Genomic DNA, 22,494 nt, shown 5'->3' on the forward strand with positions numbered 1-22,494 from the left:
TTTATAGTATTGGATTATTCTCGTCTCATCACATTACATTCTGTCGTTCATTTATCCATTTATGTTGAGGACTGAGGCAATCACACAACCAGAACCAAGATAAGAAAACTCTTTTACACATTCAATCTTCACTCCCGCTGCATGGAGGGTTGAAATGTCCATTGTACCAATGTGATGATACCAGGTGTGCCTTTTGAGCTTTGTTTTACTCAAACTCTCATTCAGTCATACATCACATCAGATGGTGTACACGTGAAATCACATTGTAATCTGTGTTTCTGTGTTTGTCAACACAAGAACATTGTCATCAAAAACCTAGAACTCTGTTCTGTTTCGTGTGTTTGGGATGAATTTTGGGTGCACCTTCTAATTGGCTTCTTATTTAGTTTGTAGTTTCATTTCACATCCTGAATGATCATTCCAAACCTAATTGTTATTTACGTTTATATACTTGGTCTTTCATTACTTTAAGTTTTTCTAATTTTCAATCTCCATTTTCAGGTTTCAATTCAATTCTGCTTCACACTCTTCTCTGTCCCCAAGGAGATGGCTTCTTCTTCCTCTTACATTGGAGAAAGTTTGGATGAACTCACATGCCCAGTGTGCTTTGAACTCTACGAGGAGCTCATTGCTTTGCCATGCGGCCACTCGTTTTGTCGTGTGTGTATAGAAACATCCTGGGAGAGCAGGGAAGAAGGCACAGGTTGTGTTTGTCCAAATTGCCGTGAGGTTTTTCCACAAATACCAAAACTCAAGAAGAATGTGACCATTGCTAACTTAGTCGAAAAGTTGAAAACGAGAGAGGGTGGGAAGGGGGTTGATGTCCATGATGCAGAACGTGGTGATGTGAAATCAGGGGGCACTGATAGTTACTGTGAGCTTTGTAATGGAGAGGCAGTGAAGAGGTGTGTACCTTGTGAGATGCTCTGCTGTGAGCAACACCTGAAGCCTCATCAACGGAGAGGGCACAAACTGGTGGATCCGGGAGTGAAGATTGAGAAATTAAGATGCATTGAACATGGACAGCCAATCCTGCTCTATTGTAAGGATGATGGGACCTTAATGTGCGCCATGTGCACGGGTGAACAACATCGGAACCACAACATTGTTTCTGTGGAGATTGCTCATGCTGAACTAAAGGTGAGTAAATAAGTAAAAAAGTGTTTATTGTTTTCTGTAATATCCATTTGTTTTTTTACATTGAGAAAGCTTGTGTTTCGGCCTGAATTTTTTTTTTTTACTTTCCGATCGGCAGTTATCCATTTATGACCAGTTGTTACGTCGTGGTCATGGAATATTCCTCACAAACTTGAGATTTCTGAGAATGAGCATCTCATCAGAATTATTTATCATGTGCTGTTGTTTATCAGTCACCTGTATAAGCCATGAAGGGGAATGAATAAGCCTTTTCAGGTGACCAACTCATAAAAAGGTGAAATTATTTTTTTAATATGCGGTACAGGCTCATGGAAGAGTAAGGGCACAGAAGAGATTTGGACAAAACATAAAGAGAACAGCAGGAAAAAGGGAAACACCAACAGCATGATGGAGGGAGAACGTAAACTGAGATGGTAAAATAAGGGTATTTTTCTTTCAAAGCAGTGAGGAGCATAAAAATCCCTTTAACGTCACATCATGAAAATACCTGAGAAAACGGTAAAATACCAGAAAGCTTTCAAAATGTTTTGATGTTTGAAGTTGGACATTTTAGGTTTTGAAAAATTTTCAAGCAATTTAAATTACAAAATATATCTATCTTTACCTTCCTCCCGACATGTTGTGATGACAATATATATATATATATATATATATATATATATATATATATATATATATATATATATATATATATATATATATATATATATATATATATGTATATATATATATATATATATGTATATATATGTATATATATATATATATATATATATATATATGTATATATATGTATATATATATATATATACATATGTATGTATATATATATATATATATATATATATATATATATATATATATATATATATATATATATATATATATATATATATATATTGTTGTGGTTACCAAATTCGCAAACCACCATTCAGGTCCCTTAGGTGAGGTATCTCGGTAAGTACATGTGTAGTTAGGTCCAAACCCGTTGTCTAGTGGGAATACATGTCATTTATGCGAGCTGCGACTCTTCAGGATAGCCGTTTTTCTTTTACTATCTTTATTTTGGACCAACCGCCATGATTACCACCACAACCACAACATCAACCACCAACCACAACGCCGCTTCACCACAACCGCCACGACCTTCCCGTCACACCTCGCAACCGTAGCATCGCCACCGTTCTTGCCCCGCTGTGGGTACCGGTGTTGGACTCATGCAGAGCGCGCGTTGAACAGCGTGTACAAAATCACGGATTTTGTGCTTCAAAAACGGATCAAAAACGACACACGCCCACTTTTTGCCGTCCAATCGGTGAGCGAGGGGCGAATTGGCCCCGCCTCCAGGACGATCGATATATGCAAATTTGTGGATCAAAAAGCCTTCACGCCCACTTTTTCTCGGGCCAATGGGGAGCGAGGTGAAAGGTCAAAGGGAGGGGGTCAAAGGCGAAGCTACGGGGGGGGGATAAAAGGACCGTGTTCGTCAGTCAGAGAAGAGTCCAGTGGGTAGGAGAGTCAAGAAGGGGAGAGTCCAAAGAAGAGTCCAGAGTCGGAGAGTCCCGAGGCGGAGAGGCGGAGAGTAGGAGAGTCGGAAGCAGAGGGTCAAGACTTCGCGGGCGGTGGAGCTGCTCATCGTGTGCGGAACGGAGGGGACGGAGCTGTGGAAAGGCGGCGACACCAGACGAGGGGGTGCTCGCGTCATGCAGGAAGCTGCACCCGAGGGAGGCCGACAGCGCGACCTGGCCGAGGTGGAGACGCTCGTCGCACATAATAAAGATCCTCTATACCCCGAGCATCAGCAACCCCCTCCTGTTTCCCCCCGCGCTGAGATAGTGCGACCAAGGGGGCCCCTTTCCCACCCCCTGCCAGACACTGTCCGCGAGGCCCGCGGAGTGAGGCGCCATCGCCGCTCCGCGTCTCATCACCAGACGGGTAGGCGCGACCCGTTCTCGGCCTCAGGCCCGCCTCATCCTTGGGGGTATTTCTTTTCCTTGGTTTTGGGTATGTGTTGTCGGCGCCGTCTGTGAAGTAGAATTGTATAAGTGTTGCCGTGTGCTCGGTAGTCGGTATTAGCTCTGCATTGTCTTCGCTTTTATATTTGCTTTTTGTGTAAATGGAATTGTGTTTTTTCTGTGTGCTTTTGGTGGAATTGAATATGTGTGCTTCCCGTGTGCCGCGAATAAATGTGCTTTTGTGTTGAACTGTTTCCCGCTTCGCTTCGTCATTTCTCCCATTGAACCCTCATCTTGCTTCACGTAAAGGGTTGGTAGTGGGCTGAGTACGCCCGATAATTAATCGTACCGTCGAGGTCGACGATAACACCGCTCGGTTATTCTGATAGTACGGAACGGGTCGCTTAAGTGGCCCGTGTCCGAAGTCGACCTGCGGCGAGGTGCGATCGCCCGGTCTACCCTCCGCGTGGGTACTTAGGTAGGTCGAATTTGGCGAGCAACCCTATCCCACGCGGGGACTGATTGGCTCGATCGCGGTGAGACCGAAAGGTCCACCCGTGACTGGTTCCCGGCGTTAGTCCGAGAGGGTCACGACTGGATTGTCCGTCCGGTGGGCGACGTGCCGCGATTCGAGTTACGTGGCCGTCAGCACGCCGGCGGGCGTGAAATCCGCAACACTGGTGTCAGGTCGTGCGATATAAACTCATCGCCCTCCTCGCGGCACTGGTATCGGAGAACAGGAAAACGGGCTCTCCTGTCTCCAATTAAATTCACGGGAATCGGTCCAGGGGTGAGAGAAGCGACCCCCGATTCCCTCCAAATTACGAGCGAGCAAATTAACCCTTCACGAGAAGCAAGATGGCGTCTCAAGGCGAGCGGGAGCCGGGGGTATTAGAAATGGATGTAGAATGTGTAGAATCCATGGCTCAGGATGAAATCCCCGTGCAGGAAATGTTGATTGTGCAGGAACACGGACTCGCCCAACTGAACCCAGAGCCCGAAATGGGAGCGGCAGCGGCCGCAGTGTATGACACCCCCCCCCTCTCCACCAAAACCCTTCCCCCAACCCCTGCCGAAACGGCTCAGCTGAGTGCATCCGACATGGCCCAGCTATTCACCATGCTGGCACAAATGAATGCGGAAATGAAAGGCATGAACGAAAAGATGGATGCGAATACACAAAAAATGGATGAAAAGATGGATACAAATACAAATGAAGTGAAAACGACGATGGATGCGAATACACAGCAAATGAGGGAAGAGATGAAAAAGCTGCGGGGTGAGACGCAGAACATGGGCCGATGCCTGCAGGTGGGCATGAAGGCCGTGACAAAGGAAATAGTAGTTGAGACAAGGGAGGTAAAGGGTGAAGAGTTGGCAGAGACACGGGAGATAGAAAAAATAGAGGAAAGACTACACGAGGAAGATGGGGTAAGTGACGCACACACACACACACAGAGGTAGTGGAGGATAATGGGGGTGAGCTGGCGGACTGGGTCGAGACCCAGTGCGAGCACCTGGATGACCTCCTCCAGGAACGAGGGGAGGGAGTCTGCCCCCTTGAGGCGAGTCACGACCAGGTGAGTTCGGTCGTGCTTTGCGAGGTTGAGGGGACGGGTGCTGTGGACAGGTGCACGGAGAGCTTGGGGGGTATAGAGGGCCCGGAGACCCTTGTGGGGACACAAATCCCCAGTGTGGTTGTCCCTGTGTGTGTGGTGCAAGGTGTGAGTGCGTCCCCGTGTGTGGAAGCGACCCCGTGTGTGAGTGGTGTGGTGGCGATGGTGCCGGAGTGCGTGCTTCCCAGCACGCCGTGTGTGGATGAGGCACCGCGGGTTAGTGCCCCCGCGTGTGTGGATGAAACGGCCAGTGTGAGTGAGGCACCGCGGGTTAGTGCCCCCGCGTGTGTGGGTGAGGCACCGTGTGTGGATGAGGCACCGCGGTTGAGTGCCCCCGCGTGTGTGGATGAGGCACGAAGTGCGAGTGAGGCACCGCGGGTGAGTGCCCCCGCACGCGTGAGTGAACGGCCGTGTGCAAGGCCGCGAGTGCGTGGAGCCACGTGTGCGAGTGAGGCACGCGTGAGTGAACGGCCGTATGCAAGGGAGACCGTGTGTGTGAGAGAGCGGTATGAGAGGGAGATGTCGGTTGGCATGCGGGAGCAAGCAGCCGCGTCTCCCCGTGTGAATGTGATGAAGTGGACTGTGTGCGTCGTAACACGCAGGTGTGCGTGGGTTGAATGGAGACGGAGACGGCGACATGGGAGAAACGAAAGCCGAGTAGCGGCTGTAGTTGTTTCGGGGACCGTGCCGGGTTCGCCCAGCAGTGAGCACGCGGTTCGTGCTGTGCAACGCACGAGACCGCCACGTGCTCGCTTGCGAGAGTGAAGTCCCGGTCCGGAAACGCACGCGGTGGATTTGCCGATCTCGCGGACGGACAAAGTTTAGGCAGGTAAATGGATTTGGACCGGACGGGTTCTCCACGCGATCGTGTGTGTTCAGCTCCAACGGGCAAAGCACATGTGTTCGCGTGGGGAACCCCTCGAGACGTGGGGCTTGTGTTTGTTTTGTTTTTTTGCGCACTGTGACGTCATGGCTGCACGTGTGGTTGGAATCCGGCAGGAGGGGTATCTCTGCCGGATGGTACCGTCCAAGGAGGGACGAGGTACACGTGCAGCTGCATGACGTCACGGGCAGGTGTAAAGTGCGCGAGCTCTGAGTGGCCGCGCTGGCGCTGCGCATGTAAAGAAAAAAAGGGGAACAAGCCTCACTTTCGGGTACACAGGATTCCTGGGCAAGGGGTGGAAGACCCCCTTGACCCGGGGCACAGGATGGAAATTAGTTAGGGGGAAGGGTTAGCTTAGTTAGACCGACTTCATGGGGCAGGGGTAAGTCCTCATGGAGTCCGTGGAATGGATTAGTTAGAGGGATTGTAGCCAGATTTAGGTTGGGAAATTGATTAATGAGATGATTTGGAGACAGAGACAGACTTTGGATGTGTAGTGGGGACGTAGCTTAGCTACGTAGTGTTAAAAGGAACGTGCTGTAGTTTAAGGGACGACGTGGGAGCACGAGTTAGTTAGGGGAGGTAGTGAGAAGGATGGCAGAGTTCAGCGGTGTGTGTGTTGAAGAGTTGTTGGTGAGTTGTGAGGTGAGTACTTGGTGAGTGAGTGAGGCCAGCGGGTCTGTGTGTATGGAGCGAATGGGGAATGCATGGTGCGATGAGTGATTGGGGGGAGGAGTGACTCCCGCCCAAGGGACCCCGGGGTCAGTATAAAGTGAGTTAGGGGGTTAGTCAAATTGAAAAATGGAGGTCGTTTTGCTGTTGGTGGGAAAGTAGGCTCGAGACCCATTTGGAGGGTGCAGGAGCCCTGTTGACGGGCTTGGGAGCGTGGCTGCGAAAGGTGAGTATCGCTGAGTGGGTACCCCGGGCACCAGGCTAGTCGGCCGCGGTAGGCCATGGGCCCATGGGGGGCCGGGATAGAGTAGTGGGCACGGGTGCGCCTGCTTGGTGCGGGGGCCCGGGGCGCCATTAGCCGCGTGGGCAGTGTTGTGGGCACGGGTGACCCTCGGAAAGGGGCCCGGGAGGCCGGCCTGCCACGTGTGCGGTTCAGGGGAGGTGCCATGGGGGGCACTCCCCGGTGTTAGGGAGCTGGTAGGCTCGGAGGCAGTGTAGTGCCCGGGGGTGCCATAGCGGAAGATTCGGCAGAGGGTCGTGCCTGCCGGAGGGAGCCACGTGTCCCAGCCAGGAGACCGTGTGAGGGCACGGAGAGAAAATTGGGGGGCGAGGCCCGAAATTGTGAGGACACCAACACAGGCGACGGGAATCTGGGTTGTTAGAACCAATAGTTTAAGCGAGAGGCGCTTGTTGAAAGCCCCGGGGTAGTTTAACAGTTAAATGGATAGGGTAGATTAGGAAGTGTACCCCTCCGCACCATCCATCCCCTCGCTGTCGTTGTGGGCCGCTGGACCCACTTGGTGTTAAGATCGCCGAACTCTGGGGAGGCCATTCTGAGGCTTGAGTTGGGCCTCGACACAGGACGTTAGCTCTCCCTTATTCCCCTCCGGGAAGGGAACGTAGGGGTTGGGAGTAGGCTAGGTGACAGGATAGGTTAGCCGAACAAGGACGATAAAGGGGGTTAGGGGACGATTTATAGAGGGGAAGTAAACATAAAAGTAAAAATAAAAACAATAAAAAAATAAGTTGGGGCTAAATTGGGGTTTGACAAATTAAGGGAGTGGGTATGTACAGTGACAGGCAAAGGCGATAGGTGGGAGGGAGACAGGTAGGTAGGTCCGAGCCCGCCCTCCAAGTGGCCAGCACCACCGCACTCCCTCCACCAACCTCCACTGAACGGCAAAGGCTGGCCACTTCATCGGCTGGCCGTGTTTTGCTTCAAGGCAGAGGCCGGCCAACTATATCGGCAGCTGTTGTGTTGCTGCAAGGCCTGTGCCGGCCGGATCATCTGCAGCTGTGGTACTGCAAGGCCTGTGCCGGCCAGTTCATCTGCCGGCTGTGTTTGCCTGCAGCGGCCTTCTTCTGCGGGCTGTGTTTGCCTGCTGCCTTTGCCATGCCATGCCCACTGCCCACGTTCACCAGCCCCGTTCAATTTTTGCTTTGCCCCCCCCCCCCTGTTCATTTCCATGTGCGTCAGGATCAAGGCAACAGTTTGCAAGCTGCGAGAACTGCCCTGTTGGCAGCTACAACACGGGCCTGCAGTGGCGGCCCGTGCACCGTGTTTGTGTTCACCCATCCATTCGTTGTGCTCATTGCGTGTGCCACTTGAGCTGGCACGGAGACTGCGTTTGTGCAGCCCATGCACCGTTGTGGTTCACTGAGTTCAGTTCAAAAGGGAAGGCCTTGGACTGCGTGTGAGCAGCCAGCCACGTTCCCTGTCACCTGCATTGTTTGAGCCAGAGACTACATGTGGGCAGCCTGGCTCCCTGCTAACTGCTTTTCTTTTGCAGAGTTCAATGATCCTGGGCCATGGTTTAGTGTAAAATTTGTAAGTTAAGGTTAAGATGTACTGTAAATATGAGTGCGCCCCCGGCATGTATGTCTTAGCGCCGGCAATTTTATTTAAGTCGTCCGTGTGAGTGAGTTTGTTTAGGTAGTTATGCAGCCCTCAGGTTATTTATTTTGGGGACACGAATACCATGAATGTCGCACTCAGGGATCCGTAGGTAAAATGTACTAGGGGAAAACTACACATGATGGCACACGAAAATTTGACGACTCGGGACGAGTCTGTAAAAAGGGGAGGGGGTAGTGTTGTGGTTACCAAATTCGCAAACCACCATTCAGGTCCCTTAGGTGAGGTATCTCGGTAAGTACATGTGTAGTTAGGTCCAAACCCGTTGTCTAGTGGGAATACATGTCATTTATGCGAGCTGCGACTCTTCAGGATAGCCGTTTTTCTTTTACTATCTTTATTTTGGACCAACCGCCATGATTACCACCACAACCACAACATCAACCACCAACCACAACGCCGCTTCACCACAACCGCCACGACCTTCCCGTCACACCTCGCAACCGTAGCATCGCCACCGTTCTTGCCCCGCTGTGGGTACCGGTGTTGGACTCATGCAGAGCGCGCGTCGAACAGCGTGTACAAAATCACGGATTTTGTGCTTCAAAAACGGATCAAAAACGACACACGCCCACTTTTTGCCGTCCAATCGGTGAGCGAGGGGCGAATTGGCCCCGCCTCCAGGACGATCGATATATGCAAATTTGTGGATCAAAAAGCCTTCACGCCCACTTTTTCTCGGGCCAATGGGGAGCGAGGTGAAAGGTCAAAGGGAGGGGGTCAAAGGCGAAGCTACGGGGGGATAAAAGGACCGTGTTCGTCAGTCAGAGAAGAGTCCAGTGGGTAGGAGAGTCGAGAAGGGGAGAGTCCAAAGAAGAGTCCAGAGTCGGAGAGTCCCGAGGCGGAGAGGCGGAGAGTAGGAGAGTCGGAAGCAGAGGGTCAAGACTTCGCGGGCGGTGGAGCTGCTCGTCGTGTGCGGAACGGAGGGGACGGAGCTGTGGAAAGGTGGCGACACCAGACGAGGGGGTGCTCGCGTCGTGCAGGAAGCTGCACCCGAGGGAGGCCGACAGCGCGACCTGGCCGAGGTGGAGACGCTCGTCGCACATAATAAAGATCCTCTATACCCCGAGCATCAGCAACCCCCTCCTGTTTCCCCCCGCGCTGAGATAGTGCGACCAAGGGGGCCCCTTTCCCACCCCCTGCCAGACACTGTCCGCGAGGCCCGCGGAGTGAGGCACCATCGCCGCTCCGCATCTCATCACCAGACGGGTAGGCGCGACCCGGTCTCGGCCTCAGGCCCGCCTCATCCTTGGGGGTATTTCTTTTCCTTGGTTTTGGGTATGTGTTGTCGGCGCCGTCTGTGAAGTAGAATTGTATAAGTGTTGCCGTGTGCTCGGTAGTCGGTATTAGCTCTGCATTGTCTTCGCTTTTATATTTGCTTTTTGTGTAAATGGAATTGTGTTTATTCTGTGTGCTTTTGGTGGAATTGAATATGTGTGCTTCCCGTGTGCCGCGAATAAATGTGCTTTTGTGTTGAACTGTTTCCCGCTTCGCTTCGTCATTTCTCCCATTGAACCCTCATCTTGCTTCACGTAAAGGGTTGGTAGTGGGCTGAGTACGCCCGATAATTAATCGTACCGTCGAGGTCGACGATAACACCGCTCGGTTATTCTGATAGTACGGAACGGGTCGCTTAAGTGGCCCGTGTCCGAAGTCGACCTGCGGCGAGGTGCGATCGCCCGGTCTACCCTCCGCGTGGGTACTTAGGTAGGTCGAATTTGGCGAGCAACCCTATCCCACGCGGGGGCTGATTGGCTCGATCGCGGTGAGACCGAAAGGTCCACCCGTGACTGGTTCCCGGCGTTAGTCCGAGAGGGTCACGACTGGATTGTCCGTCCGGTGGGCGACGTGCCGCGATTCGAGTTACGTGGCCGTCAGCACGCCGGCGGGCGCGAAATCCGCAACAATATATATATATATATATATATATATATATATATATATATATATATATATATATATATATATATATGTAATCAGTTCAGCGACCTGACAAAAATACTTATTTAAATATATAGTGATGTAATCATGTCAGCTGAACCAACCATCTACCTTCAAGACAACTGCTAAACGGTCGAAAGAGTTAATGTGATTCTGGGACTTTATCCTCTTACACCTGAAGAGTTAAAGAAAAGAGATATTATATAACTTAAAATAAATTACCATCACCTTCACTGCTTTTTCGTAGATATAAGTATATATATATATATATATATATATATATATATATGTATATATATATATATATATATATATATATATATTTATATATGTATATATTTCTGTGCAGGATGTTCCTCTTTAATCCACCACAGAGGTTCATGATTCTTCACTTCTGTTGTTTTTTTTTTTAATTCTGTGCAGGATGTTTTGGCTGCAAAGTATCCTCATGTATCACAGTCAATGGAGAGCGTTGCATCCCAACTACAGCAGGTTCAGGAAGAGGAAGAGCAAACAAAGGTGGGAATCACCAATGAATCAGTTCACCCCCATCTCTCCCACCCCCATCCCTTTCCCCATTTTAAAAAGGGAATGCACTCGAGGGAAGTGCTCACTCACGCCATGATGTTTCTCTTCTCATACATTCCTCTGAATACATTATTCCAGCCATCTTGGATTTTCAAATGGCCACCACGTAAAAGCCTATATCTTCCAATACCTCAGCTTCTAAGCCACTTGGGATCACAATATTGGTGTCTAAACATACATTTTCTGGGTCAAGGAATACAAATATACCATTTAGGAAAGTAGCATGATTTTTATCAACACAAAAAATAAAACAAAATGCTGTTAATGTACCATAATCACTGAAAATACTGCAAGGATTGTAACTATATATCAACTGTAAATGTGACAGTATATTGTCATCACACACCACTACACATGTATTTTATTCCTAGCCTACTTCTCACAGTGACAACTGCAGACAAAGTGCCACATCCACTTCGAATATTGCAGCTACATTTGACGAGTTCACTGCAGGCTTTGGAGACCACAGGTAACATGTTCCACACAGGAACCCATGGATTGCTATCCTCATCGAGAGTCCAGCCCCAACCTTCTGGAGTATGTGCGTGTTCAATCTGCTCAGTGGTGCACCATATTCCTGCCTGACATGCAACTCGCTTTTTTGTGCTGCAATCGTGCATCCTGTGTTGGGGAAGTCTCTCCGTTGTCTTCCTCTTCTGGCAAAACAGCTCCTTTCTAATTTCATCCATCTGTTGCGGTCACTGGTCTTATCATACAGCATAACAATGAAGTGTTCCAGCAGCTGGAAATGTTGATTACCAACCTCTACTTCTGTGTAAGGATGAAATGCCATGCAGAAAATGACACATGTCACATCGTGATAGCAGTTCCAAGCCTCCTATGCTGACTTCTTGCCTCTTCCAAAGAATGCAGATGTAGTATCACATCCCATGAAACTGTGAAAGATAGGGAGGGCCAGGGGTTTCTCCCTACCCAGTTCTTCATAAATATCATCAGGTCTTCGTAAATATCATTGATGTGATGATGTGTAAAGTTCTTGCCCGTACCAAAGGCAACTCAAATGCTCACATCTTGACACAGGGTGATCAGGTGATTGAACTTGCTAATGAGAATCACCACTGCATCCTTGTCAACAGTGCGCACCAGACCGTTGGTACAGTCATTCTGAATAGCATCCTGTAAATGGATCAGCAGCCTGGTGTCCACTTCTTCATGATCACATGCCCATGGTGCCATGGATCGATCGGTTCCTCGAAGAATAGCTGTGACACCAGATGTGATGATGATTTCCTTCTCTCCGGGGCAATCCACAGTGGCAGTCTAGTTGGAAAGGAATGCAAACAGTTCCTGTTTATTGGCTGGGTCATGTAAGAAGTCGGTCCAGTTTCCTGGGAGCTTATCTTGCCCGCAACCTTTCTCCGAACATCCTTTCCTCGCTTTTCTCTCATGGATTCTTTGATGCTGTTGGGGATGTATGTGTCCCATACTGGAACAAAGACCCGATCAGCATACTCATCAAATGTCACAATGTATGGAGTGGGGAGGAAGTGCACCACAGCAGCTCCATCAAGAAGCTTCATGTCAATGGAATCAGGAGGATCATTGTGGGTGTCTTTGGTCAGAATGTTCATCAGATCAGATTTCTTTTCGAAGCGCAATTTTCCATCATGAGATAGTGAAGGGGGGAAGGATGGTTCTTAAGGCTGAGGAATGTACTCATGTCACTAACCCTGTGCTGCATCTCAATGTAAAGGTGAGAGAATCGAACAACATCATCCTTGAGTAGGGAGATATTTCCCACTTGTTTGGTCTTGGCTTTTGGCCGTGGACAACTAAAGAGAGGAAGGGCATTCTTCTTAATCGGCTCATGAATGGAGGATCCATCCATCGGGACCATACTCTGTGCAGAGCGTTGGTGCTGCCAAAGCAGTCTCCTTGCCAATTCGGCACAATCCTGAATGGGTCGCCACTCTGCCATAGGATACAAGCTGGCACTCTTTTGCCGACTTCAGAAGGATGACAGGCAGAGTCAACCCCACCTGCTATTAATTCAAGATCCGAGTGGGATTTGAACTCAGGATCTGAGGATCCCAAGCCCACCAACCTAACCATTAAGCCAACACCAGGCATAGGAATGGAGGATGTACGATCAATAATAACTTCTTTGCAATATTTGGTATTCTGATCCTTTCCTTGACTATGTACTGTTCACACCATGTTCGCCAAAGATTCATCCAAAACATTCCAAGTGTCTAATGCCAGTAGCTCATTACTGCCATCAATGAAAATGTTTCCCAGCTCATTGATGACCTGAACCAGACTCACAGCCTGCTCCTTGAAACTTCTCTGTGTGGAAAATCTCTCTTCATGTCACTTAACTTCTCCATCTGTTTTACTTCTTTTTCCTTCCTCTATGTTGATGGAATTGTTCTGCCTGGAAAAAAAAACTGAAGATAACCAAGCCTTGTTTTATTTTTGACCAAATAACCAATCTGGCGCTATCCTAAATGGTATAGTTGTATTCCTTGACCCTGAAAATGTATGTTTGGACACCAAGATTATTTTCCGAAGTGGCTCAGAAGCTGAGATATTGATAAAGATACAAGGTTTTACATGGCAGCCATCTTCGATTTTCAAGATGGCCACCATAATGTATTCAGAGGAAGTGGTTCCTAAAAATGGAAAGCTGATGGTGTGGGTCGCATGTGGGGAAAATTTAGTGCTTTTATCCACAACGTCTGCATCCATTTGCTGAGCTGCCTGACTCTTTCTCTCGTTTTCTCTGTCTTCCTCTTTTTCTTTCATTCTCTCTATCTCTATATCTATCTCTGTCTCTATCTCTATCTCTATCTCTATCACTATCACTATCTCTATCTCTCTATCTCTATCTCTATCTCTATCTCTATCTCTATCTCTATCTCTATCTCTATCTCTATCTCTCTCTCTCTCTCTCTCTCTCTCTCTCTCTCTCTCTCTCTCTCTCTCTCTCTCTCTCTCTCTCTCTCTCTCTTTCTCTCTCTCTCTCTCTCTCTTTCCCTCTTTCTCTCTCATCTGTGACCTTTAATTTTTTTTGTGTGTGACCTTTTGAGATCAAACGTACCAGTGGGTTTACCTCTAACATGGACGGAGGTATATCCATCAACGCATTTGCTTTGAATTGTATTGTTATGGCCCAGGAATCAGGGCTCGCCATGAGGGGAAGCACTGGCATCTCTCCAGAACACGCGGTCCTGAGGCCACAAACCACAGAAAACTCCGCGGCCCAATGGCTTGAACTTCTTACATAGCAGTTGCCGCTTGACTGTGATAACCGGTCTAGTAGGGTTACGCTTCGATGTTTCCATGATGCCTTTCTATTGGCTCGAGGCCTTGCCTTCAGTGCCACACATGGTGATCTGCTGAGCGGAACATAAGGTGCAGCACCGACTAACAGAGCAAATCAGGTGGGGTACAACTTCCCGTCTGACTCCACTTGTACACTGTATCAGACCAATGACGTAAAGACAACCGAGACGGATTGGAAATACAGTTAACAACAAACAATGATTTATTTACACACACAATCAATCATTTAAAAGTGCGTAATTACAGACAAGAAAGCAAAAGGCACATAAGAGCAGATTTAACAAAAACATGTTCTTTCTTATACAATCTTACTTACACAAGAGATTTGGCCATCATTCAATCAGGGAAAAGAAGAAAAGAAAAGAAAAGTAAGCAGAAAAAAGTAGGGTCAATTTATTTTCTCCCTCATCTCACACAGCCTAACAGGGCTGCGACAGAGTCCATATACACTCGAGAATGGGGAGGAAAGGATGAGGAAGATGAGCACTGGTGATGTGGTGCGATAGGACATTCAGCTGTGCAACTGATGTATCCAGACCTTGCAGGCAAGTCCTCTCCAATGTGCTAGATATGTGACTCACCCTCCTCTGCCTCAGTTTCTTCCTCCTCAGGATGTCGCTTTTTCTCCCATCTCTGAGTCTTCTGCTCATTGCAAGACAAGCTTTTCGGAAAAGGATAAGCTTTGAGCTCCTTTCTCCCTGCAGGACATCACTTTCTCTCCTCTTGTCTCTTGCCCTCCTGCCTCCTTCTTCTTCCTCTCACTCTGAGCTTTCTCCATCTCAGCTCGTGCGAGCCTCCTCATTTGCCCATATCCGATGTGGACGGGTCCATGATGCAGCTTTTGGAAAATGCCACCATTTATGAGGGAACTCTCATGAGCACCCCCAGCCCTCCACTCACACACGAAGGATGTGGAAAGTGACTCCAGTTCCTTCTTCGCGCACCAACTCTCTCTGTGCCGTTCCGCACCACACCATGTGAGAGGCACTGTCCGCAGTCCACGACCACCAAGTGCCGTGCTTTGTGCCATAAACTTGTGAAATAAGATAGTACATGGATAGAGAGATGCAGACAGACCAAATGTACCCAATTTATGCCTGGATGGAGTGAAAACGTAGAGGGATTCCGTCAAACTGAGGGATGAAGGGAAGGCTGCGGAGTTGAAGGTAAGACCGATGGGTTGAAGGAGGGATTGGTAAGTTTCCCAAACCATAACAATATTTTCTATTTTCATTTTCCTCCTCCATGTGCATCAATAAAAAAATATATTAATCCTTAAATGTTAATTCTGACTTGTTGGAGGTTGAAATCTCCAATTTGATTCCTGGACCCAATAAGCGTTACAGATAAGAGTGGCCACTTCATTTTACCTTCAAAACCACTCCTGGAACCAGTGATTTGATTTTATCCAGCCATAATCCATTGTACCTTTGTTAGTTTCTATATTTTCTCTTGAAGTTGTTTCTTGATTCTTGAATAATTCAATCAATGATTCCTCCCAGAACTCAGGCAGAGATGCTGAGGACATGTTGGAGGAGAAGCGAAGAGCCGTGTGCCAATTTGTGAATGAATCTGTGGATCTGATGAAGAGTCAAATCAACAAAAGGAAAATGGAGAAACTTTCTCTTCTTGGGAAGCAGAGAGAGAAACTGGAGCAGCAGATGGAGTCTCTACATCAAGGAAAATCAACAATGGAAACAGCAATCCAGGAGCTGGAGACCATCTCTTTTCTTCAGGTGTGGTTTATCAAACTTATTACAAAAGTTGTCATTTTAAAATATAGTGTTTAGCGGGAGTCTATCACTATTTAAGGATGAACCTTGAGTTCAGGGACTGTTGCATGTCATGGTCGATGGAAAATATGCAGTATACGATACAATGCTTCAACAATGATTAATGAAATGGATTAGAAAGGTGAGTGAGTGTGTTTACGTCACATTTCCACATGTGTTTACGTCATGCATGAAGTGAGATTTTGGTTTTTATCAACATGATGGGTTGGAATGACAGTGAGTTTATGTCATGGGGTTCAAAGCAGTGATACAGCACGACCACTGGGACACTGTTAAGGGTTTCTAATCGTTCCATTCAAGGATACTATCCAAGGGATGCTCATAAGGATGTCCAAGTACCATGACAGCATGGCTTTCATCAAGTGCTGGTTCATCTTGAATATATTGGTTGATACAGTGCCAAAGTGACCTATGTGTAACACCTGGAGAATGTTAATATGAATGATGTTCAACCAACTACTTCACATACTCTGTACCTGAATGATTCAATGTTATTCATGTGAATACTGTTTGGTTAGAGATTTATCTAATCAGGCGTTTTCACCAAAGGGAAGTGCAGCACTGCTTGAAAAATGAAAATCAAATTGATCCTTTTCTTTAAAAATTTAAAATGTCTTCCTTTATTACCCCACACGCGAAGTGAAAAGCACGGTTATGCCATTGCTTCATGTCCATCCATCTGTATGTCTTATCAATTTATGATTGTCGGTTTATGCTTATATGATCGTCGGCCGGTTTAATTCATCACAATTGTGCATTCACAGAGAGGAGTGAGATAATATTTTTAGCTCTCCCTGCCTGACAGTCAAACAAAATTTAAAATAATTCCAAATAGAAAATTTACTATTTTTAATGATGTGATAAAGGACACAAACAACAGGTACAAATAACAAATTTGAAACGTGTGAGATGCCGTGGTGTAAGACACTGGGAAAAATGGCGATAAAACCCAGAATTGATTTATTTATATGTCTTTAAACCATTATTTAATTGAATTGTCCATGACCACTGTAGAACACAAATCACCTTCATAATACTTCCAAGAATCATGTGATAGATTGATATCTGGCATGAGAGGGTGTGGGTGCAGTATCGTCCAGTGGAAATGTGAAAAAGCATGTTATGGCGTAATTATGAAGTTTTTTGGTTGATTCATCATCTCTGAGCTATCCTGAATCAGAATCAGCCGGGTGCCAGACTCGCACCCTTGAGGAATTTTTTTTGGAGGCGAAAAACAAAATGGCCGCCACCGACTTTCAATAAATTCTGGTTTGGGCTCTCTCTTCACTTCTAATGCACTTACAAACACAATTTTGGTGTCTACTACTATGTTTGCATGGTCAAGGAATCCGATAATGATAAAATTGAAGGGGTATGTATAAGACCTGTCTCATATTTTCAAGATTGCCACCATTTTAATATGAAAATGGCTATTTTGCAGTTCCACTGATCACTTCGAGTAAGAAATTGAATTTGATGAACCCTCAAATATTAATACTACGTACAATAATAGTCAATGACAGCTGAAGTAACTTACTTGCAATGATCAATGAATTGATGATTATATTCGAATACGATTTTTACACAAATATATCCTGATACATGTGGATAGTTGATTATGACTTTGGCTAATCTCTAAAAGTAAGTATGTACATGTATATGATTTTTAAATTACCTTTTATTTTTCGGCAAACAAATATTAACTTTGTTAAGGATGCAATGTTCTACATTATGTTCAATCTTCGTCATCGTCATCGTGATTAGCAGCTACTGCCCTTGTCTGTTCATTACAACAGTCTGATCCAGCATTGCAACTGCAAAACATTGAACATGACATCTGTGCTGCCACATAACCACACCTTCCAGTGGAACATGGCCGGCTGGTGGAGCATCCACACTTGATCAACTGCAGAATGGTGACTGGTGCAGCAGACACATCAGGTGGAAGTGTGGTTGGACACAATGTCGCACCGTCCTCACCTTCTTGCCATCCATACTTGATGGGATCCAAGTTCAGAGGGTCTGACTGAGTGGCCGATTTCCATATAATGGCTTGATGATGAGCGCGATGTACATGTTGAACAAAGGCATCATGCGATGGGGCAACGACTTCAATTTCGGAGCAGAGGTAATCTTGGAGTTGGCCATCCTAGACTTCCACAACTGATACCAGTGTGTGGACATATCACCTTCGACTTTGAAACCATAACAGGCAGCAATGAAGGTAGTTGCCTGAGATATCATCTTTTCCTCATCTGCTTCCAGCTGACCAAGTAAGGTGGGATGATGTCCGCCCATTAGTACCTTCAGCGCTGTGGCCTTTCCAATGCCAAACAAATATGACACAGAATCGCATCCGGCCAGAGCATGTACAGCAGGCAGATATTTGGCGATGCTTTTGTGTTTCAGTGCTGTTTGGTGAATGTCTATGTTCGCCCTCCCAGCACACGGACTCTCCATGCTGACATTCACAGTCATCTTTTCCTCGAGGTAGAAATGAATCAACAGGACAAAGACATCTGTATCGGTGCAGACCACTTTTATGTGTGAGTCACCACTGACACCTAACACAATTCCAACTAAGTGATGGATGAGGATGACATCTGCTTCTTCATGGTGTGTTTTCAGATCCTGTCTCTGGAGAGTGGAATTGTTCGATGCTTGTACTGGTGTAGGATATTTTCCGGTGATCACCAGTTTGGTCTGGTTGTCCACAATGTGGGTCATCAGATACTGACAGATCAAATCGATCAGTTGTACTTTGTTGTCGGCTACATTTAGGACCACTTTTTGCACTGGAAGTGTTGTGTGTAAGTTGAGTTGATGTTTTCGACTTGAATCATGACCTGCGCGACTGGATCTCATCATTTGTTTCGTGCTGATTTTGATGTACCTGTCGAAAATCAGGTATACGTCACAACACTTCAGGTGGTATTTGATGGTTCCCATGAAGTTGATCACATAATCTTCAACTGTACCATTTGTAGGCCAATGTACAGCCCATAACATTGGCACATCGATCGATGATGACAGCATCTGGAACACCTTGGATTTGACTTGATTGCTCAACTTGGACTTTCGGCTTCAGGATTTATTTCGACTGAGCCCGCATCGTATCGCTCTCATCAAACAAGGGGGCTGGGACAGGGGACAGTTCGTAAGAGAAGACATCCTTGATATCAATATCCCTGTATTGTTGGAGACATATGACTCGGATGTAGATCAATTTGGTATCATATACTGGCCTTCCATCCAGCTTGATGCTCTTTTTGGTCGAAGTAATCAGGGTCACTTTCTTGGTTCGTGTCTTGTTGAGGCTTGTTGGCCATCCAGATTCAAATTCCGCCATCTGTTCTCGTCCACTCTTGAGAGAATCATCAACGTTTACCTTGTCTGTCGCATGAAACATAGTAGTAGACACCAAAATTGTGTGTGTAAGTGCTTTAGAACTGAAGCTACAGCCCAAAACAGAATTTATCGAAAGTCGGTGGTTGCCATTTTGTTTTTCGTCTCCAAAATAAAATTCCTCAAGGGTGCGAGTCTGGCACCCGGCTGATTCTGATTCAGGATAGCTCAGAGATGATGAATCGACCAAAAAACTTCATAATGACGCTAAAGCACGCTTTGCCCTGAAATGGCTGTTTGACATCGAGACCAGTCTCAGGGGTGAAGAAGAAGCCACCATATGGCGATGTACGATAATGATTGATGATGTGTTCTCTGGTGATCAATAAAACCTCCATCTTCTAAACTGTGACTCAACATCGTCTTATTACAGTGCATAAGGGTGATGAATAAGACTGCTCCTGTTGCGCTAAAGTTACAAAAAATTTTTTGACGATCTTTAAAATCATCGTTTTATTAAAATTGAAGTATTTAATTAAACACTTTGTGGGGTATCATGTTCGGTGATCTCTCTTGTATTTAATAAATGAAAAGAAACATTTATTCATTAATTTGAGTATCTTGATCTCATCCTTTGTTTTCTTCCATTTCAGGGTTACAAGGACCTGCTAAAAAGGTTTGACTGCATTGATGGTCATCAACACATTATCAGCACATCCTGATGTTTTTAACCCAATCATGTTTTAAATATTTAAATGTATTTATAATCCTCTCCTTGTCGAATTGTTTTCACTTCACAAAAATGCCAAACTTTCGGTCCCCATCGTGTTGTTGTTTTTTGTCCCACTTTATGTATGTGAGTGTACCTGGGATAGTCAATAGAGCTTAAAAGAAAATAAGGTTATTCTATTTTTACCATTGAAACCAACTCCTTCTTTGTATATTTATTTAAGATACAAATTATCCATAAAAGAGCTTCCACTTCTGGCTTCTCACAAGGCAGAGAAGTTCAGCTTCGCTCCTTCAAAGGAAAAACGTTTCCCCTCAGATTTGTTCTGCTGTGGTTGTTTTTTTAATTTACTTAATGTTTGTTCATTTCTGTTATTGTGAGTCCTGAATGTCTTCATTTATTTGTTTATTTTTGGTCTGCAGTTGAGGCTCATGGAGGAGTGAGAACAGAACCGACCAGGATGAAAAAGAACAAAAGGAACAGGAGAAAGAGAGGGGGCACCAACAGCAGTGATGAGGGACAAAATAGAGGGAGACTTGGAGACATGAGGGATGTAGGGAAGAATGAGGGTTATGGGAGTACACATGGGGGTGAACATGTTGCTTCTTCAGATTACTCAGTTGTCCTCGTTTGCTTGACTCATTTCCTCCCTTGATTTCTTTCGTCATTTCTGATCGACATATTCAATATTTTGGGTTCACTGAGGCAGGAGGGTCATTCTCAGTGCCCTTTCTATTATTGTATAATTAATCTTTAAAAATTTTACAACAGCTTTACAAATTCAAATTTGCAATAGAAATCTTTACAAAGTCATTTCATGCCTCTGCTGACGAAATTGCCAGAGGCATTATGTTTTCAGGCTATCCGTCCGTACATGTGTACATATGTCCGTCCATGGCAATTTTCTCTGTTTTCTCTGAAATGGCTTATCCAATTCACACGAAATTTTCACCGTAGGTGCAACTCCTCATGGAGAATGTTTCTTTTGATGAAAATTACAAAGTCATCAGTCACGTGGTGTGGCAGCCATGTTGGAAAAAAGGAAAAACTTTTGACCTCGTTATCTCTGAAACAGCTCCACGGAAAAAAAAAAAAATTTAATTGGTGCATGTCAAATTCTCCCCATGGGAAACGAGTTTGATTTTGTTTTTGATGATATCATAGGTGGCTTAATGATGATGTCATAATTGCATACGTTGAATGCTTTATCCAATCAGCAAGAACATTTTTGAGGGTCATCTTGGGCTAAATTGTAAGGTGGAAAAAAATTGATGACATTCATTGCTCACGTGGTTCGGCAGGCATATCTTTTTTTAACATAAAAAACTTCAAAATTTTTCTCCAAAACAGTTACATAGATTGAGGTGAAACTTTACAGGTATCATCGCCTCTCCATGTAGAACAAAAAGTTCTCCAACGATGACGTCACCTAGGTTACATGGTTTGGCAGCCAGGATTTTTTTGAAGAAGAAAACTTTTAAAATAATCATCTCTTGAACGGCTTGTCAGATCGAGGGGAAACTTCACCCACATAGTCCCCAAGCCTTGGGGACACCAGGGTGTTCACAAATCATGAACCAGTCACGTGGTGTGGCAGCCATATTGGATTGAAAGAAAATCTGTTAACAATTCTTTCTCTTGAACCACTTCATCAATCGACGTGAAATGACACAGTTGTGATCCATTTGTCATGAGGAATATATGTTTTAAAATTCAACCTGATTGGACATATGGTCTGGCAGCCAATTATTTAATATTTTGAATCAGCAATCAGAGATTTAAATCAAACTTGGAACAAATATGTGTTATGATGTAATGATGTGGTAGAGGCATATCTGGTGATGTCATGCTGTCGAAGAGTGTCCTAGTTTCTTAATCGTTTTTGCTCCTCATTGTCTGGTTTTTTTTCTTTCGTTCTCAAATCTCCATCGATGTTCTCTTCTCACTTTCCTCTCTGCATAACTCCTTCCCTTTCAATCTTCTGATTCAATCCTTTCAACATTTTAAATAAAAAAAGAAAATCGTTTCTCAAGCAGCCATACCCCTCACTTGTTCAGTCCTCACCCCTCAACTCCTCACCCTTCATCCCACCCCATTTTGTTCCCTCCCTTGTGATCCTCATTTGAGTTTATCTTGTTTTGTTCATCTCTCTCTCTCTCTCTCTCTCTCTCTCTCTCTCTCTCTCTCTCTCTCTCTCTCTCTCTCTCTCTCTCTCTCTCTCTCTCTCTCTCTCTCTCTCTCACTCTCTCACTCTCTCACTCTCTCACTCTCTCACTCTCTCACTCTCTCACTCTCTCACTCTCTCACTCTCTCACTCTCTCACTCTCTCACTCTCTCACTCTCTCACTCTCTCACTCTCTCACTCTCTCACTCTCTCACTCTCTCACTCTCTCTCCTTATCTTCGTTCTCTCCCATCCTCCTCTCCTTAAAGCTATTTATTTCTGTATTGTCGAGATCTCTTTGGTCATTGATACACTCGAAGTTTTGAACATCCTTGAATATTCTGTTCTGCTAATTTCTCGTGTTGCACCTGGTCTTATTGCTTCTCCTCTCCATGTCCATCTGTGCTCACGGCTCACCTTCTTTCTGAA

At 45.9% G+C, this 22,494-nt stretch overlaps 2 protein-coding genes across 5 annotated transcripts in view; one reads left to right on the forward strand and one right to left on the reverse strand.

Annotated features, from left to right (window-relative positions):
* Positions 1–22,494, reverse strand: part of LOC147033530 (E3 ubiquitin/ISG15 ligase TRIM25-like) — a 295,818-nt gene that overhangs the window by 192,157 nt on the left and 81,167 nt on the right. The window lies entirely within an intron of this gene.
* LOC147033531 (E3 ubiquitin/ISG15 ligase TRIM25-like) overlaps positions 1–22,494 on the forward strand; it is a 472,162-nt gene that overhangs the window by 21,801 nt on the left and 427,867 nt on the right. For 2 of the 4 annotated variants that reach the window (XM_085855306.1, XM_085855331.1), the window contains 4 exons: positions 502–1,140; positions 10,564–10,659; positions 15,537–15,770; positions 19,826–19,848. In XM_085855306.1, the coding sequence (XP_085711432.1) occupies positions 547–1,140; positions 10,564–10,659; positions 15,537–15,770; positions 19,826–19,848 (947 nt within the window). In that variant the 5' untranslated portion in view covers positions 502–546. Of the gene's footprint in view, positions 1–501; positions 1,141–10,563; positions 10,660–15,536; positions 15,771–19,825; positions 19,849–22,494 lie in introns of those variants that run through there. The other 2 variants (XM_085855322.1, XM_085855312.1) reach the window with 2 other exon arrangements.

This window comes from Eptatretus burgeri, chromosome 2, assembly GCF_056783735.1.
Source record: "Eptatretus burgeri isolate ZD-2024b chromosome 2, Ebu_testis_v1, whole genome shotgun sequence".
In the NCBI taxonomy this organism is placed as follows: Eukaryota; Metazoa; Chordata; class Myxini; order Myxiniformes; family Myxinidae; genus Eptatretus; species Eptatretus burgeri.